The sequence below is a fragment of the Theropithecus gelada genome, chromosome 9, assembly GCF_003255815.1.
Source record: "Theropithecus gelada isolate Dixy chromosome 9, Tgel_1.0, whole genome shotgun sequence".
Lineage (NCBI taxonomy): Eukaryota > Metazoa > Chordata > Mammalia > Primates > Cercopithecidae > Theropithecus > Theropithecus gelada.
Window position 1 is genome coordinate 124561447 of NC_037677.1, and position 27134 is coordinate 124588580.

The 27134-nt window shown below is 49.5% G+C and overlaps 1 protein-coding gene across 7 annotated transcripts in view; it reads left to right on the top strand.

The window, feature by feature from the left end:
- PTPRE (protein tyrosine phosphatase, receptor type E) overlaps positions 1 to 27134 on the top strand; it is a 180599-nt gene that overhangs the window by 115016 nt on the left and 38449 nt on the right. For 4 of the 7 annotated variants that reach the window (XM_025397040.1, XM_025397038.1, XM_025397042.1 and 1 more), the window contains 3 exons: positions 21168 to 21283; positions 26454 to 26553; positions 26828 to 26901. In XM_025397040.1, coding sequence (XP_025252825.1) covers positions 21175 to 21283; positions 26454 to 26553; positions 26828 to 26901 — 283 coding nt within the window. In that variant the 5' untranslated portion in view covers positions 21168 to 21174. Of the gene's footprint in view, positions 1 to 21167; positions 21284 to 26453; positions 26554 to 26612; positions 26748 to 26827; positions 26902 to 27134 lie in introns of those variants that run through there. The other 3 variants (XM_025397043.1, XM_025397044.1, XM_025397039.1) reach the window with 2 other exon arrangements.

Consider the following 27134-nt stretch of genomic DNA (forward strand, 5'->3'; position numbering starts at 1 on the left):
AGCACCCATGGTGCCTCTCCCAGAGGACCCCTGCCCCTCTCCTCTGGGCAGCAAGGATGGCTGGGACGGACGGCCTGGCTTTGCCCAAGCCCAGAGCAATGGTCCCTGTACAGTGATGTCATTATGTTCTCAGAGAAATGCCCAGAGTCCCTCAGGTTGGTCGACATTTGTTCTTTGGACTCCTCAAAGGCTTTGCCAGAGAGTGGAGGCTCTGTGTGTGTGTGTGCATGTGTGTGTGCGTATGTGTGTGCACATGCACGCGGGGCATAGGGCTGTGGCGTGATTGTCATATCGGAGACAGAGTAATTGTGCTCAAAGCAAGAATAATTAATAATCCCACACTTTTCCATGGTGGACCTTCTTATTAAAGTGTCAGAATTTAAGCAGCCCAATGTTGTACATATGGATGTAAATGAGATCCGCATTGTCCATTTGAACAGCTCTAACTTTTTTCTGGCTCAAGTGGTACATCTTGCACTAACACAAATCCATTTTTTACTTGACTTTGATTTGCTGATTAATATTATGATGCTGAGTTCAGGTATATGATCAGGTTACAAATATAGTCAGTTTTTCACTGAATGGCTGTTATTTGGTTTCCAGTAACAGAAACCTGTTTAAGGATATTTCAACAGAAAACCAAACAACTGCTGAGTCTTACTGTGGCTCGGTATTTGGGTTTTAGAACAAGAGTAACTAGATAACCCTGGACGTATTCTCTTCTCGGTTTATATTTTTTAAAAAGAAAAGAAAAACAGCTCGGTTTTGACATTAAGGAAATGGCTGGTAGCTTCTGGTTTCTCTGGGCAGCCCCGCTGGGAGATGCTGGTCCTTACTGCTCACTGCCCTCCTGGTGTCCCAGCGGTGGGATAATCCAGAGCCCACCTCAGACAAGCTCTAACCCAGATGAGCTCACAGTACTGCCATCCTGCTGCATCCTGAGCGGGCAGTGGGTTTCCAGTGTGGGGCCCCATTGTGGCTGATGGAATTTAGAGGAAGCGGCGTGATTTGATAGGGGTGGTTCAGCCGTAGCTCAGCCCTGTGGGTAGAGTGTCTTTTTTTTCTCCTTTTTTTTTTTTTTTTTAGACGGAGTCTTGCTCTGTCACCCAGGCTGGAGTGCAGTGGTGCAATCTCGGCTCACTGCAAGCTCCGCCTCCCAGTTTCACGCCATTCTCCTGCCTCAGCCTCCCGAGCAGCTGGGACTACAAGCACCTGCCACCTCGCCCGGCTAATATTTTTGTATTTTTAGTAGAAACGGGGTTTCACCATGTTAGCCAGGATGGTCTCGATCTCCTGACCTCGTGATCCGCCTGCCTCAGCCTCCCAAAGCGCTGGGATTACAGGCGTGAGCCACTGCACCCGGCCAAGTGTCTTTTTTTCAGGTGGGATGGTAATAAACTCAATGAGAGAGCATTTTGCACATCAGGCTAGACCCTGCATCTGAAGTGGCAGAGGGCATTCATTCTCCAGGTGCCACACAGGCCTCTGAAAGGACTGTGACCTCCTGGGGGCAAGGGTGTGCTCCCGGACCTCCTGTGAGCCTCCTTAGCACTCAGCAAACCCCCGCATGTTTGGGGATATGCGCTGAAATGAGCCAGGTGGGATTTAATGGGTTCTGAAGTACAACTGTGCAGCCTCAGGTTGCCTTCGGCATCCAGGCCCTCGGGGCACCGCCATGCTCCCCAGGGCATGAGGGTTCAGAAAACACAGTCTGTTCCCAGAATTAGCACAATCAGAGCCCTGGTGAGACGGTGAAACTACTGTCCTTGGTCTCCAAAACATAGAATGCCCCCAAGCCAATGAATGGTCATGAAATTTCCCACCTCCTGTTCCACTCACTTGCCAGTCACTCAGAGACAGCACCTGCAGTGAGACCGTGCCCCAGAGTCTCACCACAGCCGGTCACAGGACCACAGGTGCCTGCTATGAAGGAGGGAAGAAAGGCCAACAGGCACAGAAAAAATAATCTTGCTCTTCTGAGTTTTTTGCTGTATCTCTTACCACGTGCTCCCCGTGAGGCTGCTTTTGGCTGGAGGGTCAGCCTCTTTGATTCTGATGGCAAGTCTACATTCCTGTTCAAGGCTTTGATCTCCAGTACAGTCGGCCCCAATGTTCAGGACTGATCCTAGAGGATGCATCAGTTATTGATCATCAATAGTTTATTGTCCTATCACTGCGTCTTCCCTGGACGCAGTAATGGAAATATTGGTTTATTCATGGATCCTGTTTGAAGGACATGACAAATTGATTTTCTGACACAGCCCAGATAAAGTCAAATGAAAGTCACAATGTAGAAGAGGTGGTCTTGACCTGATCATCACATTGAAAATGCCTTTACCATGTTCGGAAGCCCTGGAGAATCTTACAGCACCACCCAGGCCCCTCCTGAGTTGGCAGCACTGAGTCCCCAGGTGCACCCAGCACCCTGCTCCCTGAGAAGCGCTCAGACAGGACCTGAGACGATGCCCAGCGAGGAAACAGGGCAGGGCCAGGGCTGCCCCCAGGCCTTGTGAAAGTGGGAACTGTGCCTCTCACAACCTTCCTGTCCCTGCAGGGGGAATCCCAAGGCCCCACTGGGCATTCTCCAGGTGTTTTATGAAGCTCGGGTTCAGAACAGGAGGTGCCTGGCAGCTTCGGAATCCATGGCCCAGGGCCTGGCCTGCCCCGTGCTGACTGCCCCAGTGAGAGGGAGGCACACACCTCCCTGCACTCCTCCTGGCCACCCTCCCACAGTTCCACAGGGTGCTGCTGCTCTGGACTCTGCCCTGTCCCTCCGGAGGCCCCTTCAGAAGGTGTAAGACCATGAGAGGGCCCTGACTCACGGGAGCTCATGTTCAAGTTCAGAGAGAAAAGCAGACAGGGAGGCACATGGAGCAGTGGACAGCCAGCCATCATGACCAGCGGAGACAGCTAGCAGGGCTCCCCAGGCAGGCACAGGAGCCTGGGAGGGGCGCTGGAGGTGGGTGCGATGCCAGAGTGGAGTCCTGTGAACAAGGGCCGGGAGATGACGGTCAACTGGAAAGAAACCACCATCGCTGCTCCAAAGTCACCCTTGGAATTATAGTGATCTTGACAGGCTGTGGCAGCTAAACGTCTTCATTAATGTGAAAAGACAATCATGAAGACAATGAAAATGACTCTGAGCGCCTCTCCCGGGGAGTAGAGAGCGCCATCTGCATTTGCTATAGTGGCCCCCATCCGTAGTTTCACTTCCACAATTTCAATTACCCATGGTCAACCGTGGCCTAAAATACATGAATAGAGTGAACAAGATATTTTGAGAGAGACCACGTTCACGTAACTTCGGTAACAGGATATTGTTAGAATTGTTCTATTTTATTGTTTTTTGTTTTGTTTTTTTTTTTGAGACGGAGTCTCACTCTGTCGCCCAGGCTGGAGTGCAGTGGCCGGATCTCAGCTCACTGCAAGCTCCGCCTCCTGGGTTCACGCCATTCTCCTGCCTCAGCCTCCCCAGTAGCTGGGACTACAGGCGCCCGCCACCTCGCCCGGCTAATTTTTTGTATTTTTTAGTAGAAACGGGGTTTCACCGTGTTAGCCAGCATGGTCTCGATCTCCTGACCTCGTGATCCGCCCGTCTCGGCCTCCCAAAGTGCTGGGATTACAGGCTTGAGCCACCGCGCCCGGCCTGTTCTATTTTATTGTTGTTGTTAATCTCTTACTGTGCCTGATTCATAAAATAAACTTTATGTAGGTATGTATGTATGGGAAAAAGCATAGTATATATACATTATATAGGAAAAAGGATAGTATATATGCATAGTATGTATAGGAAAAAGGATAGTATATGTACATAATATGTAGAGGAAAAAGGATAGTACATATATATAGTATGTATAGGAAAAAGCATAGTATATATACATAGTACATACAGAAAACAGCACAGTAACTGTGTTCTGAAATAGGTGAGTAGAGTACAAGATATATTGAGAGAGAAGAGAGAGACGACGTTCACGTGACTTCGGTAACAGGATATTGTTAGAATTGTTCTATTTTATTGTTGTTGTTAATCTCTTACTGTGCCTGATTCATAAAATAAACCTTATGTAGGTATGTATGTATGGGAAAAAGCATAGTATATATACATTATATAGGAAAAAGGATGGTATATATACATAGTATGTAGAGGAAAAGGATAGTACATATACATAGTATGTGTAGGAAAAAGCATAGTATATATACACAGTACATATAGAAAACAGCATAGTAACTGTGTTCTAAAATAGGTGAGTAGAGTACAAGATACTTTGAGAGAGAAGAGAGAGACCAAGTTTACATGATTTCCATGACAGCATATTGTTAAAATTGTTCTATTTTATTATTGTTGTTAACCTCCTAAACAGCGCCCAACTTAGAGAATAAACTCTACGTAGGTACGTATGTGTAGGAAAAAGCAGAGTATAGTCTATCTGTGGCTTCAGGGGCTCTTAGACCATATCCCACACAGATAAGGGGGCAACTGCTCTCTATAAATTGATGGTGCTTTCCATTAGAGCCACGGCAGTTTCTAGTGGAAAAAGTAACAAGTCTGCAAAAGTGTTGAGGGCAGTGTCCTCGGTGTCTGTTAATTGTAGTTTACTTTTGTCTGTGGAGGTTAACCTTGCTGTCTTAGGGCATGCTTTCGTGATCATAGTCTACTCTGTTATAATAATTTGGTCTTGGTAAGATCCAAAGACTATCCCAAACACAATTATCTTGTCACTGCTTAGGCGGTAATTTTTAGTGAGTAAAGGATTCAATCAGTATCTTTGGTGGTATTGGTGGTATATGTTATTTGAAATGACAATCAGCTGCTACAAGGATGGGAAAAATTAATTATTGGTAATCTTCAAATCTCATGAAGAATTGTGAGACATTGTACATTATTCTCAAATTTGAGATTTGGTAAGGAAACCTTTGTCTTTCATCTTTGGTTTTATGTGACCCCCATTCAGGAATGAAGATTTATCACTTTAAGGTTTTCAGGGGCTTCCTTGCTTTGTTCTTTCAAGACAAGAAGGATAATTTTCCTCTATAGGGCGGAAATGTATCCAATAAAAGTCAGGCTATATATAGTTCATTCTGTCTTATTTGGCCCCAGCTATTGTAAAGTTCACATGCTTTAAATGGGTAATTAGCCAGTGGGCTTGTTGGTTGTTGATTAAATGAATTCGAGTATGGCTTTAGGGTCTGAGAAAATGTGCTTTCGAGAAGCTTCCTTGTGTCTCCAGCTGTCTGTGGGTCTGTCGTCTTTATTGGAATCAAGATAGACTTAATTCTCACAGAATAAGCTCTTTACTTTTTATTCATTTTCAAGAGGACACTGTGCATAATTGGAATTATGCAAATTAGAGAATTAGAGTTTGGCGCATAGGAAATTGAAATTATCCCTTAACAGACTTCCTGACCCGCCAGCGTTCTTACCGGTCCTTGGCCTGGGTAGAGTGCTGCTGAGTCCTCGGGCAGACCCTGTGCCTGTGCTAGTCCCACCCCCTCAGCATCTGGGCCTGCCCAGTCCCAGCCAGGCAGGGAGCCCCAGGAGGAAGCCCATCAGGGGACTTCCTGTGGCTTTAAAATTTCTTTTGCTTTTTAAAAAATTCTTTGATCAAATAAAGTTTAGTGTATAATCCACAGGTGTGCACTTGAGGCTTCTGCAGCATTTACATAAGAAAGCGTTGAGCAGTGGCTCACACCTATATTTCCAGCGCTTTGGGAGGCCAAGACGGGAGGATCACTTGAGGCCAGGAGTTTGGGACCAGCCTGGGCAATATAGCAAGACCCCATCTCTACAAAAAGTACAAATGAAATTAGGCAAGGATGATGGTGCATAACTGTAGTTCCAGCTACTCAGGAGGCTGAGGTGGGAGGATGGCTTGAGCCCAGAAGTTTGAGGCTGCAGTGAGCCATGATCATGCCACTGCACTCCAGCCTGGGTGACAGAATGAGATCATGTCTCAAAAAAAAAAGAAAAAGAAAAAGGAAAAAGCACTGAAATGAATTATGAAGCGTTATTAACTCTTAGACATCATGGATTTTTAAAATTCTTTTACGATAAATTACCACTCTCTGTTACTCTGCCAGCATCAGGGAATGGGGTCAGTGCTGTGACTCCCTAGTGAGGACCCATGGCTTAGGCTTCTCTGTCTTAGCTTTGCTGGAGCTTCTTCTTCACTCAAGGAAACCCCATCTGCAGATTCCAAGCCTCCCACTGGGGAGGTGAGGTCAGGACGTGGTCGTTTGAGTATGGAAATAGCGATAGATTTTATTGCCCCACTTATAGACGAGTAAACTGCAGACATCACCTCCATAGTCACCCACACAGTCAGGAGTAGGCCTGGGCGTCGGAGCTGGACCCTGTGCCCTCATCCTGAGCTCCTCCCAGACCCTGCAGCCTCTCCACACAGCCTCATGTGGAGGGAGCTCAGTGCCACTCTTCATCCCCACAGGAACTCCCTGAACCCTGGGGCCTCCGTGCCTGCACTGGATTCGGGTCCGCGGGCAGCGCTGCCTGCAGAGCCCTGCATGTGGGGCTGGACTTTTCCACCAGAATCTGCTCCAGGGGACCCAGGGAAGTGGCCACTCCCCAGCTCCCAGCAGCCTCCTGGGTCACCCTCTTTCCCAGGGCACTGTCTGTTCCCCAGGGACCTCAGATGCCTCTGAACACACCTGGCCTGTGTGTATAGGGGCAGGGGACATGTGTATAAGGGGAGGGAGACACATCTTTGTGTCCATGGCTGCCTTTCTTTGGCCACCAGAGCCAGGTACTTCTGGGGGTACAATCTCCCAGGGTGTGCTCAGAATTCAGTTTCCAGCCTCCCGAGAGTCTCCCATGTACCTCTGGAAACCCCAAAACAACTCATCCCTGGCAGGCCAGGCATGCATGCATGGTGGGTGGCTTGTGGCCTGACCCTGCATGGCCCAGGTGGGCCCCAGGCTGCAGAAGAAAGAACACAGCACTTCCTCCCTCAAACCCCCAGCGCCTCTCTGGTTGGCCAGCCAGGTGCAGTGGGCAGATGCTTCACCGTCTCTGACCTCCCTGTCCTCATCCATCTGTGTTCCAAGGCAGAGGGGCACTGCCTGTCTGGGGGACTGTTAGGGGAGGGTCCAGCAAGAGGCCCTCTGCAGCCTTGCCGGCCAGCACAAAGCAGTACATCTTTATCCCTTCCTCCTTTCCACCTGGCTGACACCTGGCCTTTCTCCTATCTGTCTTCAGTGAAGGAAGATACAGAAAAACACCCACTTCTAGTGAGTCAGCTCGGGCTTGTCCAGAGCACAGCTGGTCCGCTCCCCAGACCCCTGGAGGACACTGTGGGTCCATTCAGGTCCCTGCAGTGAGAGCCAGACCAGGGACACCACCAAGTCTCTCATCCTTATTTCTCTCTGCCTGTTTCCTCTCCCACTTTTTGTCTCTTAACACTTGGACTTCTTTGCCAGTCTTTTAGTAATGTTTCAGTGATTTTACATTTAGACACAGGCAATTACTTTTGTTCAAAAGCATTCAATTCCAACCTTCACCAACTGAGATAAAAAGCAAGCCCTTTGCATCCTTTTCTCTTTAACAAGCAAAACCGTCTCCAAAGAGGCCAGCTCACCGTGGCTACGTCTGAAACTTGCTGAGTCGACAAATTTTACGGTTAAGGGTTTTTTATTGTTATTCTTTAAATCTTTCATCCATGTAAGTATATTCATACTTGAAGCTTGGAAAATGTCTGGATTGTGTTTCTCCTTCAGAAAACATACTTTTTTTATTTGAGCTTTTGTTTTTCTCCATGTATAACAAATAATCATCTTGCCCTATGAGTCATATTGTCCTGATTTCATAGAAAACAGGTGCAGTATTAGATACAGACGCAGAGAGGGTCAACCCACAGCTGTGGTTTTCATGCCTGTGGGCAGGACTTATGATAGTCCCTATTTCCTAGAGTGGGTATTAGCAGGCAATGAGGTGACGCTTAGGTTAGAAGCACTTAGCACAGGGCCTGGTATGTACTCAGTGTCCAAAAAGGTTGATTTGTATTATTAGCAGTTATTCTGAGGAATTAACTCTGGCCTCGCCAGCCTGTGCTTCCTGCGGTGAGAGGCCTGATGGAGCCCAGTGGTCTGTGTGGCTGTCTGCTTCCGAGCACTGTCCCTCCTCGGCTGCCTTTGTGGGGCCTGCATGGTGGAGGGATGCCCAGCACCCCAGAATTCAGCCCCCACTGACCAGCACCCCATAGGATGCAAGTCAAAGTGGGGCTCTGAGGTGTAGTTTAAAGGAGGTGCTTGTCCACTGGCCAGGAATGCCATTTCCCTGTTGTAATTATCCTTGTTGAGGCTGTTCTGCTCTCGGGTTTATCAGAAGATAAAGGGGTCAGCCTTCGCCTCCTGACCTTTGCTTTCCTTCCTAACCCAGAAACATGTGGGTCAGCACCTGCATGACCAGGATGGAGACTGGAAGAGTGGGCCATGGAGCCTTTGGAAAGGTGTCCGGGCAGCACCTGCATGACCAGGGTGGATTCTGGAAAAGTGGGCCATGGAGCATTTGGAAAGGTGTCCGGGCGTCATTTCCACACCAGCATGCATGTTATTTCTCCGTGCATGGATGGATAGGCCTTGAAGAGCCCGAAAAAGCAGGCTGAGCTCTCCTGAAAGGGGATAATCCTTGGTGTTTCTCTTTTTGCCTAAAGATCCTGGATAAATGAACTGAGACAGACCCCAGTCTGGACCAGAGATGCTGCCCCTGCAGTTTGAGCCCACCTGGCTGAGAGAGGGCAGGTGACAGTCCCAGGACACCCACAGGAGGCCACTCAGGAGCCTGTATTTTGGGCAGAAACAAGCTGAGAGGCACAGTGAGGTGGGACATCTGCACGCTGAGGGTCTTCACCTCCCTAAGGCAGGACAGGTCATGGCAGAGGTTTCAGGGGAGGGTCCTGACTTTGGCTGGGGGTGTGGGAGTCTCCAGAGGCAGCGAGCCCAGGACATTGATGGTGCAGACCGCTGGATTTCCGGAGAACACTGTACTTCACCAGCCTGCGTCAGACACATGATTCACAGAACTTCTCCAAAGGAGGTTAGCCATGTTTGCCAGGCTCAGGGAGAAGTGAGGAGGCCTCCTCACCGTTGGTTAAATATGGGATCTGGATTACGCTGCACCTGTCTCCTGCCCAGTCCCTTCTGCGATCTCAGGTGGCCTCACTCCTGGCAGGCAGAAGGGACTCGGGTCACACGCAGCCACACTCAGGGATTAGGACCTCAAGTGTATCATTGAACCTGCTGCCTACCGCAGGCTGGGAATTGCTGGGCCTTGATCTCCTCCATCTTTTCTTTCTCCAGCTGCCTCTGAAGGTCACAGAATCTGCATTTCTTAGGAAAAACGGGGCAAAGGTGAGATGGTACACAGAACACCTGGCCCTGGCTCAGCCCCTCGTGTGGACAGGCTGCCAGGGCCACCGCCCCGCTGCAGGAGGCTCGCCCTCAGCGCCCAGCAGAAGGGGTGGCCCCATTCTGTCCCTGAGACCCCACTCCCTCAGGCAGAGCGGAGCAGCCCACTGGGACCCAGGGCTCCTTGGCTCTTGGGTTGTGCAGCCTTCATTCCCAGAGCACAAAGGCAAGGCCAGGAGCGGGGATCTGCCCCCAGCAACAAGCCTCCATCCCTGGGGAGGCCTTGAGACCCTCTGGGATGAGGCCCAGTCCCCACCCGTGGCCACTCGCTTCCACGCTGCCCCAGCCCAGCCCTGGCCACCCCAGATGTCTGGCCCCTGTCCGGAATGCTATCCCCTCTGGCCTCGGCTGTCCTCCTCCCAGAGCGCTATCCTGCTCTGTCTCTGCTCAGGGTCCCCCCAGAGGCCTCCCGCTGGGATTTGTCTCCACTTTTCAGTTGCCTTTTGCCCCACATGCCCCGTCCTGTGGTTATTTACCGTATGGGGACATCCTCCCTCTTGATTGCAGACTCCTCAGAGGCAGATAAGAGTGAGTGGCTTTCATCCTCCAGCTCCTAACTCCGAGCCCACTGGGCTGCTGTGCTGTGGTCCATGTGAGTCATCAGATGCCCCACGCGGAAGCCTCGTGGGGGCTCAGGGCCCCAGCTGGGGGCAGAGCACCTCCAGAATCCTCCCAACCGGCTGCAGGCTCCTAGTTCTTGGTGACTCAGTGGACGGGAGACCCGCCTACAGGTTTCCAAGCTGCTGCCTTTCTCTAACACATGGGTGAGTCCTGGCTCCCGGCACTATTGTTCTCCACTTGCCCTAACCCAGCACCCACTGTGAGCCAGGCCTGTGGGCGTCAGCACCAAAGACCAGAAGAGTCGCCAGCCTATGGGGCATCTGAAGGAGGCAGCACAACTGACCCTCTCAGGCCAGACACCACCCAGGGCCTTCTCCCTGACCTCGGTTACAGCAGATGAGAAGGACGCCGCGGGAGAACCGAGTCAGGATGCCCAGACTGGATGACTTCCCTGCAGGCGGTGCACTGCTGAAGGCCCGTGGGTCTCCTTTCTCTGGGATAATGCCAGACTCCAGCGGAAGCTTTAGTCTATTTCTGAATAGAGAAAATCTGCTGAAAAATGTCTATTTTCCAGCTGAATAACAAGCCTTTCAAGAAGAGGAGGATGAGGAAAAGATGGCATGTGTCCAAGTTGAGCTGAGACGGACTGTAAGCCCAGGCCTGCCTAAGGCGCCCACAGTGGGCATCACCAGGGCTGAGGCCTTAGGGACCGCCAGCTTCCTCCACCCACCTGCCTGCACAGACAGCTCTTAGGCATCAATGCCTCAGCAGTCAGATCCACCCAGGCTGCTTCTGAGTTTTGTGGAGAGATTGCTTTTCTGGGGGCGGGGACAGGACACTTATCTCCATCCCCCTACCAACCATCACAGGAGAATGAAAAACCTCAAAGAAAAACCCAGGGGGCACACACAGGCACAGACCCCAGTGGAGATGCAGGCTCCGGAATTGCAGGCTCCTTTGTGGAAACGGCAGAGGCTCCACATGTGGGCTTCCCTCACCCCTCCGAGGCCCTCCCAGGAAGATGTGGTGGCAGAGACCGTGTCCACTCAGCAAACACGGCCGTTCACTTTGCTGAGTTTGCAGTTTCCCACAGCACGGCTGCTGCCCTGGCGAACAATGGGGCCACACCATTATAATAACCAGCCCTTGCCTGATGAGTTACAGTTTACACGACTCACTCATTTGTGATCTCATGGGATTCTCTTGTTTCACTAATTGGGAAGCAGGTGCAGAGAGGTTAAGTGTTCTGGAAAAGGCCCTCCTCTGGGGGTGGAGGGAGGAGAAAGAGAGAGAGAGAGAGAGAGAGAGAGAGAGAGGATGAGAGTTAATGAGAAAGAGAGGCAGAGAGAGATGTCAAACCAGCTGGGTCTTCAGGCTCCGTGGCCTGGGCCCTTCAGAAAGTGCCGTGAGTTGACGTGCTGGAGAGAATCCGCGTGCCAATCCCCGACACCTTATTTCTTCATGGCAATTCCTTCAAAAACACCCGTGTGGCACCTCCTCTGTGGCAGCTCTGAGACGGCACCAGGGTAGAGACCTGCATGAGAGTTGGCCCTGCCTTGAGGGGTGCCACGTGCATGGATAATCCTGCCAGAAAGGTCTTCCTGGACATCTCTGAACACTGAGCGTTGGCGTTGCCAGGCGAGAGTCCTGGTTGCCCGTGTCCTATTCAGGTTCTGTGGGTTCCCAGGGCCCTGTGCTCTCTGTCGCCTGTAGGCCTCCCTCACCTCCCCAGCCCCCTTGGACTGGCTAACTCCCCTTCTCCCCAGGCAGCCCTCCAGACCCCTCTGGACAGGGGCAGGCACCCTGCAGGGCGCCTCTACCACATTGTGTGCTTCCCCCGCCTAACACATCGCAGTTGCATTCTATTTATTGAAGGCTTTTCTCTCTCTGGCTGAATCACAGGCTTTGGAAGTGGGGAGGTGGGAGGAGGGGCCAGGGCCGGTGTTTGTCTTGTTTAGTTGTCTCTCTAGATCTTGGCAGTCAACTCTTAGTAACCAATGCTGAATGAATGCATGGGTGAATACATAAGCCAACCAGCAGGTACTCATGAGTCTAGAGAGTCTCCCTCAACTAGCAGCTGAATGGATTTCTTTGAAATCAAAAGTGTAGCATAAACTTACTCATAAGAGCTTAGTCCAGCCATCATCACTTTTGGAGTCTGATCCAGGGTGGGCTGCACTCAGCGAGGCCTGGGGCACAGCTGGACAGCATCTCCTCTGTCAGCCACACCCCTGAGCAGAGGCTCCGTGGAGGGGCTGCAGGCCTCAGCACTGGGTGCCCTCTTCTCAGTGGGAGACAGCAGGAGGGCTGTGCTGTTTCCAACATTCCCAGCACCATTGTTTCACACCGTTACTGCTGAGCCCCGAGGGCAGATGGATGGAGCCGTGTTGCGTGGGCCCTGCTGTTTTCCAGCCCAGGGTGTTTCGGGCAGTGGTTCTGTTTCCCATATTGATCTTTCCCACGACCCTGCCAGGTAGCCTCTGATAAAGCACATCTCTTCTGAGTAAGCAATGGCCTAGGGACCATGAAGTACCTGTAAGTGTGACTCTGCCAGATGAGGGGCAGGTGCAGCCATCGGTCGGACCTGAGCAAAGCTGCATTCCTTGCCTGGCTCAGGTGTGAATCTTCAGGGCAGCAAAATGTGGATGAGACTGAGTAAGGGGAGAATCAAGATGTGTTTTGTTGAGAGAAAGAAAAATATGAGCAGGTCTCATGACAGAGGGCTCAGAGATCTAAATCTTGGAGGGCCCTAGGACTCAGTTCCCACCACACCATGCCATGTCTCTGCATTCTCTCCAGGGGACCGTATTTCCCTCTTCGACAGAGACAGCCCTATTTTCTGCTTGTTGTCCCTGTGTCCTGTCCACTTTCACATTTATTCCATATTTTTCATCTTACAGCAATTGAAGTTTAAACTTTTTTTTTTGAAATGGAGTCTCATTCCATCATCCAGGCTGGAGTGCAGTGGTGCAATCTCAGCTCACTGCAACCTCCACCTCCTGGGTTCAAGCAATTATCCTACCTCAGCCTCCTGAGTAGCTGGGATTACAGGCGTCCACCGCCACGCCTGGCTATTTTTTGTATTTTTACAAGAGATGGGGTTATAGCATATTGGCCACGGTGGTCTTGAACCCCTGACCTCAGGTGACCCACCCGCCTGGGCCTCCCAAAGTGCTGGGTTTACAGGCATGAGCCAGCATGCCTGACTGAAAATTAAACTTTTAATGTTAAAATACTTGCATTAACAGAACCCAGGAAGGTTCTATAGGCTGTCCACTTGTGCCTCCCAGCTTCTGCTATGCTCTCCTCATAGGACGGAGACACCTGTGCCAGGAACAGGCTCTCTCTAATGGTGACTAAATCTGGAAGATGACAGCCACCATCTTCTCTCTCTTCATCACCCTTTCCTAACACAATGTCAGTAACACTTACCTTTCAAGGACAACAGGCGGGTTAGAAGAGAAAAAGTGCCCTTGGAGAAAAGTTGATTAGAACCAACTCCCATTGGCATCCCAGTGTGGTGGGAGGAGGCTTCAAGGCTGGTGCTCCTGCTGGCCACTTGTGGTACCAGCCAGTTGATCTGCGGCCCACACCATGGCCTGTGAGATGCCATGGTCATCAGCATCTGTGGGAAACATTAGAAATTACAGGGTAGGGGATTTTGAAATATTTGTAGGAAATCAATACAACTTGTAAAAAACAGTCTGAGCTGTCTTCTTCAATGGGCTTGGGCATTTATTGTATGGTGTGAATCTGCAACTCTATTTAAATTATGTTTCAGTAGAACTTTCTGAATTTGCCTTAAACCTGTAGGTCAGGAATAACCAGAAAAGACGTATCAAGCCCTGATCTTTTTTTCCAGAAAGTTGATAATAATGTTGGAATAATTTGTAATTTATACCAAATACTTATAAACGTTTATTAACTACCTCGGGGGCCGTAATGGTATCGCTGACCACATAGAAGCAAGAAAGAAATAAAAAGCTGCTAAGAGATCATCAGTATTCACTAAGTGGCTGCTTGAAGACCCCTGCGCCTGAGGATGATAAATTGAAGGTGCTTTGCCAACTGCTCACAAAGCATGACTTTTCACTTAGATCAAGAAAGTATTCTCAGCTAATTTTGCTCATCTTCAATTCCAGGTTTCACTGTGAAACCTGGAAGGTGAAGTGATAGCTGTTAGTGCTCCCAAGGGTAGAAGAATTTCATGAACCATCAGATGATGCCAGTGTTACATCAGTGTCGTTTTCAAGCAGTGATTTTCAAACAAAATCAGTCCATTCCCATAGTGGTTTTTTTTTTTTTTTTAATTCATTTCATGGAATCCCAGTACAACTTGGATGTTGCTCCTGTCAAAGGCAAAGCCTTGACTTAATTACTAATGTCACAGGAAATGCAGTGGAAGAATCAGTGTCATGATAAAATTATTTGTGGGGGAATTAGGAATATGATATTATATAAGTGTGGGTAAAGCTCGGCATTTGTAGTAAATGTATTGTACTTGGAATTGATCGTGGTGTACACATCATTTATTTACTTATTTATTTATTTGAGATGAAGTCTCGCTTTGTCACCCAGGCTGGAGTGCAGTGGTATAATCTTGGCTCATTACAACCTCTGCCTCCTGAGTTCAAGTGATTCTCCTGCCTCAACCTGCTGAGCAGCTGGGATTACAGGTGTGCGCCACCTCACCCAGCTAATTTTTGTATTTTTAGTAGAGACGGGGTTTCTCCATGTTGACCAGGATGGTCTCGAACTTCTGACCTCAAGTGATCTGCCTGCCTTAGCCTCCCAAAGTGCTGGGATTACAGGCAGGAGCCACCATGCCCACCCTCACAGCATTTATAATTGTGTCCAAATTGGACATCTCATCAGTTAAAATAGAAGCTGTTGATGTCAAAATTTATAAATAGTTACATGTACATAGAGTAACTAAACTGCAAATTCATGGTAATTAGGCTGATGTTGAATTTTTAAGACACTGCAGCTTTGTAGTATGCACTTTCTCTCTCCTGCTCATCATCAATCAGATTCTAGAAATGTTCGAGGCTTCAAAGAATTATTTTGTAAATAAACGTAAGTGTCCTAAAAAGATGGTGAACCTTTCTGCAAACAAGGCCCTAAGTGAGTTTAGTTTAGTTCCAAACTAATTGGAAATATATTATAGAAGGATTCAATAAATGGAGCACCCAACCCCACCACCCCCTGCCCCCCGACACACACAGAACTCTTGGCTTTTGAAAATTTTATAGAGTTACAATTATTGAAAACAAAGGTTATGGCTGGGCATGGTGGTGGCTTACACCTGTAATCCCAGCACTTTGGGAGGTCAGGGCGGGAGGATTGCTTGAGTCTAGGAGTTTGAGACTAACCTGGGCAACATAGTGAGACCCCCCATCTTTACAAAAAAAAGTCTTAAATTTTGCCAGTCATGGTGGTGCACCCCTGTAGTCCCAGCTACTTGAGAGGCTGAGATGGGAGTATCCCTTGAGCCCAGGAGGTTGAGACTGCAGTGAACCGTGATGGTAGCACTGCACTCCAATCTGGGCAACAGAGCGAGACTCTGCCTCAAACAAACAAACAAACACACAAACAAATGAAGTTATGAACAGGAAGACACTAAAACTTATTTCTACAAAAATAAGGAAGCAATAAAGTGAATTAAATGATGAGCGCTCACAAACTGCTAATCTGAAAATAATGCAGGCAATTTTATTTAAAAAATTAAAACATAAATATTATTAAACATTAATAATAATAATAATAAAACATTTCCCTCAACATTGAAAAACATATTGAGGGAAACATATTAGGAACAGATAAGGCTAAGAAATTGATCAGAGCCTGTGAATGTGTGCCGAGAATAAGTATCATTTTATGCTCTCATTTTATTTTCAGATAATCAATACCAAAAGGTTTTTTCTTTTCTTTTCTTTTTTTTTTTTTTTGTTGTTGTTGTTGTCATTGAAACAAGGTCTGGCTCTGTTGCCCAGGCTGGAGTGCAGTGGCATGATCTTGGCTCATTGCAACCTCCACTTCCCAAGCTCAAGTGATCCTCCCACGTCAGCCACACAAGTAACTGGGACCACAAGCTCGCATCACCACGCCTGGCTAATTTTTTTGTATTTTTTCTAGAAATGGGGTCTTGCCATATTGCTCAGGCTGGTCTCAAACTCCTGAGCTCAAAGCAATCTGTCTGCCTGGGCCTCCAGAAATATTTTTTCTTAAATATATATATAAAATTAATATGTTATTTTGTTTTCAGATTAAAAATATTTTGTGAGAAGAACTACTTAACAGTCTTCCAGCTTAATAAAATCAAATCATTTGTCAATAAATGTTTTAGAGAAGCATATATTTTGAACCATTATAGCCCCCTCGTTTGCTCTCCAAGAAGTCCTGGTTTGGATGAGAAATTACGTGGGACCCATTCCAGGGGCTCTTTTTAAGTGCAGTGGCTTTGAAACCTGAGTATGGCTCCCAAATCATTGTCTCCTGCTTCCTTGAGAAGAACCCTCATCTGTTTCTTAGTTAAAAGCAAAACAGCTGCAGGTTTTGACCATGTAGGTGATGGGTTTGGGCTGCAGAGAGAAAACACTACCCTCTTGGAGCTGCAGGGGGCAGTGTGGGTCAGTCCACAGCTGGACATCCTGGGCCAGCTGGAAAGGGCACTTTCGGGTTTGGTGGGGCCAGAGGGGTCAGCTGGGCAGCTCCTGCCCAGAGGCACTAGCCCAGGGATGGCTCCTTGCCCTCAAATGCCCTGAAAGCCCCAATTATTGAGGTGGCCAGGGAGGAAGTCAGGAGCTGGGAAATGGGGACACGAGACAGCCCCTTACTCTCTGGGGTCTCCTGGGCTGGTTGAGAGGTCCAAAACCCAAATCACCTTACACAGGGCCAGACAGTGTGATCCCAGGAAAGACTCCATCTCAGGTAGCTCAACCTCAAAATCTGGTGGGGTCAAGTAAAGGGTGAAGAGAGAGAGGGGACCACTCCAAGAGAGGGGGCAGGGATGTGGGGAAGTGGATGGGGCTCAGGAAAATCCCTTTCCTACCCTTGGTTGTGCACCTCGACCTGCCTCCTGCCCTCCCCCCAGCCCAGCCACTGTTTCCCAGTCTCTTGCCCAGTTCCCTTCCTCGGGCCCTGGTGCAGTGACTTCCTGCAGCTTGCCGCCTTGACCCTGGCCTTCCTCTCCAATAACCCCCACAAGGAGTGCCTCCCCCACATACTGCACTTGCAGCGCACCTCCCCTTCTGACGAGGCCCCTAGACACCAAATGCAACTGCTACAGGCAGTCTCCTCAGGAATGTTCCACCGTCCTCTCTAATGCAGCCTTTCATCTTCAGTAACAACAGGACATTGCTCGTAAGATTTCAGTGAGAGGCCAGGTGTGGTGGCTCACGCCTGTAATCCCAGCACTTTGGGAGGCTGAGGCGGGCGGATCACAAGGTCAGGAGATCGAGACCATCCTGACTAATACAGTGAAACCCCGTCTCTACTAAAAATACAAAAAAAATAGCCAGACGTGGTGGTGGGCGCCTGTAGTCCCAGCTACTCAGGAGGCTGAGGCAGGAGAATGGCGTGAACCCAGGACGTGAAGCTTGCAGTGAGCCGAGATCGTGCCACTGCACTCCAGCCTGGGCGACAGAGCGAGACTCTGTCTCAAAAAAAAAAAAAAGATTTCAGTGAGGGTTGATGAGGTCATTGATCTCAGAACCTCAGATAGCTTATCCCGCTTCATAGGAGCTCGGTAACTGGGAGCTTATATTATTGCTTTATGCCTCCCGCTAAAAATCATCCTTATCCCCACCCTAGAGCCCCCATTCTCCTTGTCTCAGCTGATGAATGATGCTCCCTCCTACCCCAGCTCCCAAGATGGAAACCCCAATACCTTTGCTGCCCCACTTTTCACCCTCATCCCACTGATCACCACTGCCATGGACCCTACCCTTGAAATCTTTCTGGACTCCCTCCCTCCTTTCCATTCCCATTGCCCCTGGCTTGGTCTTTCTTAAACACACATTGCTTAGATCAATACGTCTCAAATGTTGATGAGCAGAGGAACCACCCAGGAACCTTCGTAAAAGGTGGGAGGTCTGGGACGGTCCTGAGACTCTGCATTCCTCACATGCTCCCAGGTGATGCTCAGGCTTTTGGACCACTCTCCAGCCGCAAAGGCTACCCTGTGTCAGGAGCTGACGCGCGGCGTCCAGGGCTCCCTCTGGAAACTTTCATGGCGACTCATGGCTCGTAGCCAAGGTTTTTGAACTTCAGTCTATATAAAGCCATTATTCCCCAGATACTCGGATTTCTTCCATCTGGAGTTGGGCACAGGAATGGGCATCGTTCCTTCGTGCCCCCAGGTGACTCTAATAATGTAGATTGTTAATGGAAAAACGAGCCCCTAGGGCCAAGCCAAACTCTAGCATGGCATTGAGGGCCTACCCAATTCCTTTTCAGACTTCTCCTCCTCACTCATCTTCTCCCACGTACTGGAGAACTGTGAACTGCCTGGACAGTGGGTCCTGTCTGGGCTCCCTTCGCTCCTCTGTCCCCTGCCTGCATCTCCCTCTGCCTTCCATCCTGGATGACTCACTCTACACTGCATTTCTGGGGAAGGTTTCATTAACTGCGTAGAGGAATCATTGCTCCCTCACCTTTGCTCCTTGGCACCATGGCCTTGTCTCCGGAGCATGGGAGTGGGGTATCAGGGTGGCTGTCCTTCTGCCTGTCCTTCCTCCTCAATGAGCCACTTTAGGGCTGAAACAAGACTATATTCTTTGCATCTCCAGGGCCTACCTGGCTGCCTGACCCAAGGACTTGCCCAGTGAGGAATATTAAAAAGACATCAGATGGAATAAAAAGACAGATTTATAATGAAATGGATAGCAGGTTGACGGTTGAGGGGAGTAAATATACAACCTGCTTTATCATAAATAAACTCCTTTTCTCATCTCAGTCCTGGAAATCACATGTCATTTCTGCTCTACATACTCAGCATTTGGTAGGCTCACAACACAAACGGATGAAATACAAATCCTTAAAATTCTGCATGGTTTTAATCACTGTTTCAAGCACCATTTGGACCAGGTCACTCGTGCAAGCCCACTGAGAGTGAATGGCCAGGGACTAGCAAGTTGTCATTGGCCTTAAAATATAACGGGGGCAGAGCCGGGCTCCAGCGGGCGGACAGGCTTTGAATTCTTCAGGTTGTTGCCCACTGCCGCTCACGTCAGGAAAATCACCTGCGGCTCCCCTGAGCACTTCTGGACCTCAGTTTCTAATAGATGAACAAAATGATCTTTGTCTTTCTCAAGGGTGTCAGCCTCCTCTTAGATCACTGAGCATTTGAAGAGGAGGGTTATCAAATTAATGCATGAGATGAGACAATGTTTCAGCTAGGAAGTCTGCATCTCTGGAGTTGTATTAAACCAATTAATATTCCCCAATCAATTACTCTGTAATCTACTCAAGTATATTAAAAGTATTGTGGCAGTGTGCAGTAACAGATTTTTAAAAACCGTGTGTGCCTACACGGGCAGAGCTGCCTGTTATGGAAGGGCCAGGGCAGCATGCAGCGGGGGTGAGGGCTTCTGTCTCCAGGGTTCCTGGGTTCAAATCACGGTTCCTCCATATCCTCCAGCCTGACTTTGGGCCCGTTCTTTATCCTTCGGGAACCTCTGTTTCTCAGCCCTGTGGGGTTATTGTGCGGATAATACAGATATAAAATACCCAGCACGTAGTAGGTGCTCATGGAATTATTTGTATATATGGCTCATTTTACAAATCTGAAATGTGTATTTTGGAAATTAAAAAAGAGGAAAGAAGTAAAAGTGCTGATTGCCGCCATCGTAGTTGTTCTGGGCTAATTGTTATAATGTCCTCATAATGGTTTCATCTTGATAGTGGTGATTACTGAAACACAATTAGGATTTTTCACGCTCATTCAGATATCTTCTCTAATTACAAGCATTAGTGTTTAACATGTGAGCAGCCGGGGAATGGATGTTTCTTGGCCTCAGTTCTGAAATGGGGTCCATTTGCATCCCTGAGGGAGGCCTCAGGCAGGAGAGGGCTGCTGGTGGGGACAGGCTGACCTTGGATGGGGTTCAGGGGGTGGGGAGTGGAGGGGGGCACACCTCCACTGCATGTCTGCATTGTCAACAGCAAATCCCATTCAGCAGGTGCCACTGCCCACCTGCACCTGCCAGTGAGGCTCTAGTGATGGGTTTCCACACCACCAAGCAGTCACTGCCACATTTAGTGATGCTCTGATGTTTTGGCAAAATGGAGTGCCAGGTGAAGATCTGAGGTGATGGCCCACGGGTCCTCAGCATGAAAGAGACTTTTTCTGTGCTGAGCCACTTTACAGTCTGGGTCTGCCCCTGGGCATTCCTACCCCCTACCCCCAATAAACACTCACCTGCATCCCAGGGTACTCAATTGGCTCTGTCAAGATGAGTGGACCATAGCCCCATCCTTACAGAGGCAGCTTACCTCCACTTCACCTGAGAGTTCAGACACGGCCATGGTCAGAGGCAAGGGTCAAGCTGCATCCAGGCAGAGCGTGCTGGAGCCAGACCAAGCACGCAGGAGCTAGACTGAGTGTGCTGGAGCAGCGAGGAATAGAGAACTTGGCTGCAGCCGGGCGATGAGGCTGCCTGAACTAGGCCCTGGAGGATCGACGTTTCCCAGGCAGAGTGAAGGAGGACGAAGAAACAGATTGAAAAGCAGTGTCTTGCTGGGTGTGAAGAGGACAGCTGGCCAGAGAGCAAGGCTTGAATGGGAAGGGTAGAGTTAGCAGGGCGAGTGGAGGGTGGATGGTAGAGGGTCCAGGACGCCAGGCTAGGTCATCCAGAAGTGATTTCTCCTAAGTGGTTCCGGGGAGGGCAGGGGTCTGGGATGAGATCGCCCTGGGTTCCAGTCCCTGACCTGCCCCCACTAACCATCAACCAAGCGGGTCCTCTGAGTCCTGGTTCCCTCCTTTGAGTGAATGTCCATAGTCAGTGACCGTATCCCCCTGGTGTTGGGAAGGCTCAGTGAGATGATCCGTGAAAGTGACAGGCAAACTTCTTGGCTCAGAGGAAGCCCTGAAATGAAGTTGGCTCTTATCCTCATCATCACTGCCCAGCACCGGAGGGTCCCACTGCTGCTGCTGGATGACCTCTGAGCCTGTCCCTGCCTCTCTGCAGGTCCACCATGGAGCCCTTGTGTCCACTCCTGCTGGTGGGTTTTAGCTTGCCGCTCGCCAGGGCTCTCAGGGGCAACGAGACTACTGTCGACAGCAACGAGACCACCACGACCTCAGGTAAGGACCCATGCCCCTCTCCCTTTCCCTGGCTGCCTCCCTTACTGCCTTCTCCTGAGCTCCTGGGACCATTCAGAGGGTGAAAAAGGGGCTTAGGGTAAGAGAAGAATGGTGTGGCTCAATTTCTTAGTGTGCTTTTCATAGTTTGTGCCTCTAACAACAGGAAGGCTAAATAAGCTAGTTTAGCATTTGGTTGTTCAGCAAAGCTTAGTGTTCTAGAGGTGTCCCATCTACGACCCCAGCTGAGAGTCGGGGTCAGCCTTGGCTGGAGGCGGGAGAGCAATAGGGTTAAAAATCCCCCAAAATCCCGTTGTGCAGAAAACCAACCATGAACATACATGGACGAGGCGATGTAACAGTTAATGTCCCTGATGTGACAGTTAATGATATGAACTAAAGAATTATTCTTAGGCCGAGTGCAATGGCTCACGCCTGTAATCCCAGCACTTTGGGAGGCCGAGGGGGGCGGATCACGAGGTCAAGAGATCGAGACCATCTTGGCCAACATGGTGAAACTCCATCTCTACTAAAAATACAAAAATTAGCTGGGTGTGATGGTGCATGCCTGTATTCCCAGCCACTCAGGAGGCTGAGGCAGGAGACTCACTTGAACCCAGGAGGTGGAGGTTGCAGTGAGCCGAGATTGTGCCGCTGCACTCCAGCCTGGCGACAGACCAAGACTCTGTCTCAAAGAAAAAAAAAAAAAAAGGAATTATTCTTAATATTTTAGGTCAGATATTGGCATCATGGTTAGTTTTATTTTTAAAAAGAAGAGTCCTTGCCTTTCGAGATGCCTGCTGAAGCGTTCATGAGTGGACTGTGATGTCTAGGCATTATGCAGAAAAGAGCAAGAGGGAAGTGGGGATGGGAGCTTGTGAGCAAAGTCACACTGAGGGCCCCACATGATTTTCTGACGCTGGACAAATGTCCTGCGAATGTACACTTGGTCCCAGGAGGAGGAAAGAGTGAAGATTTCTGGCAACAGAACCTCCAGTGAGGAGAGCAGTTCTAAGCGCCCACCTGTCTTTTTCCTCTTCATGTTGAAACCTCAGAGACATCTAAAACCCCAAAAACGAGAGACCAGAAGCTGCCAGCAAATATAAACTTGCCTCTTTGCAAGCCAGTCCTTCAGGGGCAGGTCACTGATGATTCAATGAGTTATTTCAACCCACAATCCCGACTTTTCTTCCCAATGCAAATCAACTGGCCACTTAGAAATATCTGACAAACTGCCTGGATGTCCCCTCACATCCAGGAGTCACAACGGCAGAACATCCGTTTGCGCAACAGTGGGGAAGAATCTGCCCGGGCTCTGCAGACAGTCCCTCAGGTGGCACTGTGGGCACCAGCAGGATGACGTCCACTCCACATCTGAGGCTTTTCAGTTTATTTGAAAACAAAATTATTGGCTCACATATTGCCACAGACATGGGGTGTTACTTTCAGGAGAAGGACACTGTCATGTGACCTCAGCACCCAGAGCAGAACTAAATGTGAAACTCACACCTTGGTCCAGCCTCTGCCAGGGCCTCTGGGTGCTGAGCAAGGCTGCTGGTCCACAAGCAAGAGGGAAATGGGCCTCAGGTTATAAGGCGCAGATGGGCTCCTTTGACCTAGAATTGTAGAAGGGAACCTGACCCTGTGAAGTGCCCTTTAAATCTTCATCTGACCCCCGGAAGAAGTATGAAGGACCATTTCAGATGATAACACGTTGCCACAGTGTGCCAAAATAACAGGAAGCTGTTTCATTTGTTCATTGAACAAATTAGATTCAGTACTCATCCAGACACATTCTTTTACAGAAGGAATTGAAGGTAAATGTTTACAAATTATATAATAAAATAATATGTAGAAGAACACAATGGAAACATGAGTAAAGAATATGACCAGGCAGAATACAAATATCTAATTATGTTTCACTAATCATGAAAAGATGCTCAACTCTCTAGAAATTAGAGAAATGCAAGTTAAAATAACATTATCATTTTACCTATCAGATAGACCGAAATGAAAAGGGTCGGCAATATCCCAGAGAAGAGAAATTGCTCCATTGCCCGCTGTGGGCAGCGTTCCGCAACCTTTGTGACTCCAGGGACCAGTTTAATGGAAGACAGTTTTTCCGTGGAGTTGGTGGGGGGTGGGGGTGAGGAGGGCATGGTTTGGGGATGATTCGAGTGCATTATATTTATTGTGTACTTTATTTCTATTATGATTACATTGTAACATACAATGAAATAATTATACAACTCACCATCATGTAGAATCAGTGGGAGCCCTGAACTTGTGTTCCTGCAACTAGACGGCCCCTCTGGGGGTGATGGGAGACAGTGACAGATCACCAGGCATCAGGTTCTCTTAAGGAACAAGCAACCTAGATCCCTGTCATTCACTATAGGGCTCGGGCTCCTGTGAGAATCCGGTGCCACCACTGATCCGACAGGCGGCAGCGCTCAGGCGGTAATGCTTTGCTCACCTGCTGCTCACCTCTTGCTGTGTGGCCCAGTTCCTAACAGGCCACAGACTGGTACCCATCCATGTCCTGGGGGGTTTGGAGACCCCTGCTATGGATGAGTGTAGAAGTTGGAAACTTGGGGCTGCCAACTTGGCAATTGTGTTAAAATGTAACAGGCGTAGAGGCTAACACAGAAGCTATCCTACAGAAACACTTTCGAGACACAAAGATATATATATATGTGTGTGTGTGTGTGTGTTGCAGAACTGTAGGTAATAGCAGAAAAGTTGGAAACAACTTAAATGTCCATCCTATTTTGGTCTATCCAAAAAGTGGAATCCAAGCAGCTATTAAACAGAATGAGGAAGCTTATCTGGGCTGACGTGGAAACTCTCCAAGACAGACAGCCGTACCAGAAAGGCAAGCTGGAGAACTGCCCCGCGGTGCATTTCATCTGTTTCTTTCATATTTAATGTGGCTATATGGGGACGTGTCTTAAAATTGGTAGCACTTCACAATTATAATCAGTATCATTTTTTTTCTTTCTTAGTGGTACTTAAAATAACGATACTTTTTACAATCCGTGAAGCTTTGGATGAAACGAGAAGAGTAGTATGGTCTATTTATTTCCCAAACCTGCATATTTATGAACGTAAATTTATAGAAGAAAATGTCAGGAAAGATACGCTTTGAAATCTTAATTATGTTTAACTCTGGCAAAGAGAACAGGTTCCTGAACACTGAAAATTTTAGGCCAGAGTGAGCTGGGACTTTAAACCATTGTCTGCGCACCTGTCCTTGAGTGAGCCACATCTTTCCAGCATGGGCTTGCTCTGCCTCTAGGGGCCCTAGGGGAAGGAGGGCTTGGCATGAAGGTGGGAGAGGAGAAGAGGGATGGAGATAAGACGGGGGCCACAGTGAGAGCAGCTGTGCCCTGGGGCAGAACTGAGGTGGTCCCTGGAAGACCCCAGCTCTGGGCTGGAGCTCAGGATGAGCTTCCTGAGCAGAGGGTGCTGGGTGGTCACACTGTAGCCAAGGTTGCCATTCTCTTTGTCTGCTCCAGAGTCACATTCAAGCCTAAGGTTTTCAACTTTCAGGATCAGATTCTGTGTAAGCAAACATGCACACACACACACACACACACACACACACACAAAGTTGCAAGTGTACATACGTATAAAATCGGTGTGAACATACACACACACTTTGCTTTGGGCAATAGCTGGACGGTCATTCAGGAAGAAGGCTGCTTCAGGATGACCACCCTGGGGACTGGTCACCTTGACCTCTGTCCCACCCCGCCAGAGCCACGACAACATGAAATGAAAATAGACTATGACTGGAATTTCCTTCTCAGATGCCTCCCGGCCTCCTGTCTGGACCATGTTGGCGCCCAGAGGACATTTTTGTTTTCTTCCTCGTTCACACCATTTTAAAAAATTGTATTTCAATTGAATTTCTTACCAATATTTAAAAATCAGAAAATGTTTACATAAAAATATGAATTTCTTCTTTAGGAAAGTAGGAAGAACTAGGCACTGTGGGCACCCCTTGTGCTTGGCCCCAGTGGGCTGGAACTCAGCAGTAGCCATCCCTGCAGGCAGCACACGGGGAGTCCCCACTCCCGCCCCCACTGGCCTCCCCGCGCCGCAGGGGATGTTCTCGCCTGCCCCTTGGGTTGGGTTTCTGATCCTGATCTCTGGCCCCCTGAACAGAGGCAGTTACTACCCCAATCGTTGCCTTCCAGGGGCTTCCCCAGAAACCTGGGCGCCACGGCAGTCATGCTGAGGGCCTGTTCACTCACGGCAGAGTAAGGTTTGCGCTTTGAGCAAACCATCCTGGGCCTCTCTGGGTCCGCAAGAGAGGAGTCCAGTGGACTTCTTGAAGGTGGGGGCCTTTGAGATTGTCCTTGAGGAGTGGCAACATTTTGGTGAGGAGGGGGCTGTGTGGCCGGCTGGGGAGGAGCAGGAACAAAGTCCGACGTTGGGAGAGCGGGTGGGGTCCAAAGGTGGCAGCGAGGCCACGAGGGCCCCTTGGAATTTGGGCTGGTGAGCCAGGGGCAGGTCCTGAGCAGCAACAAAGCCGCTGAGCCGGGCCTGGAGCTGCGGTCTCTTTCCAGGTGAGGAAGGTCAACCTGTCAGGTACAAAGGACAGAGTAAGAGGCGGGTGGTGGCTGGGCACTCGGCCTTTGACACGTGGAATCGGGACCTGGAGGCTCTGGAAGGTGGGGTCACAGTGCGCTAGGGCCACAGGCCTCTACCCAGCCCCAGGGCCCGGCCGCCTCCCTATGCCAGAGCTCCTGCCCAGCCCAGGGGGCCCTGAGAGCTGAGCCATGCCAATTCAGCCTCCCGCACTGTCTTAGGGCCCTGCAGTGGACACCGGCCCCTTCACCCTTCTCCAGCTTCTTAGCAGGAGAGCCAGGCAGCCAGGCAGCCAGGCCGTGTGGGGGTCTGCGGAACTCACCCCTGTCATGCCTGCCCCAGGGATCTTGGACAAGTCACCTCACCCACTCCTCAGACCTGGATTCTTTCTCTGAATCAACAGCAACAACCAAAGCTACTTCTCTGTTATCTCGTGGGGCCTTTTCAGGATGATGGGTCCACTTTGCAAACTATAGTGTGGGGTTCTGGTGTCCAGGAAGAAGAGCTCATGGAGGGGGACTCTTGTGCAAACTGTGAAGTGAGGTCAGGGGTTAGGGTCTTTCTGCTTCTCCTGCAGGCCCTCCAGACCCAGGCGCCTCCCAGCCACTGCTGGCCTGGCTGCTACTGCCGCTGCTGCTGCTCGTCCTCGTGCTCCTTCTCGCCGCCTACTTCTTCAGGTAGGAGTGTCCTGGTGCACTGACTTGCCCCAACCAGCTCAGAGGAGGAAATGAGCCTTCTGATGCTGCGGGCGTGGGCCGTGCAGCAGAGGGCAGCTGGGAGGCTGGGTGGCCGGGCCTGGGAGACACACAGAGGCCAGGCCTTAGCACGGCTCAGCCATGAGCAACAGGAGTAGCTTTTCCCGGCTCACCTGGTGGGTATCACTGTGCCGAGCGCTGTTGGCTCTTAGGGAACCTGGAAGTGTGGAAACCTAACAAGTCCTGTGTCTCTAAGGTTCAGGAAGCAGAGGAAAGCTGTGGTCAGCGCCAGCGACAAGAAGATGCCCAACGGAATCTTGGAGGAGCAAGGTACAGAAGCTCCTCTCTGGCTGGGGCTTGAGGGAAAAATGTGTTCTTTTTTAACAGACACTGACGTGCTTTCTCTCTTTAACATTCAAAGTAAATTTTGAGGTGTGCCTTGCCACTTTCATCTCACTTTACCTGGTATGATGCTGTCATTTAGAATTTCACTATTTCAAAACTTTGAGGATCATTTTTCTCTCTGGCATGACACGGACGTTTGAGACATTTTTGTTTGTGGC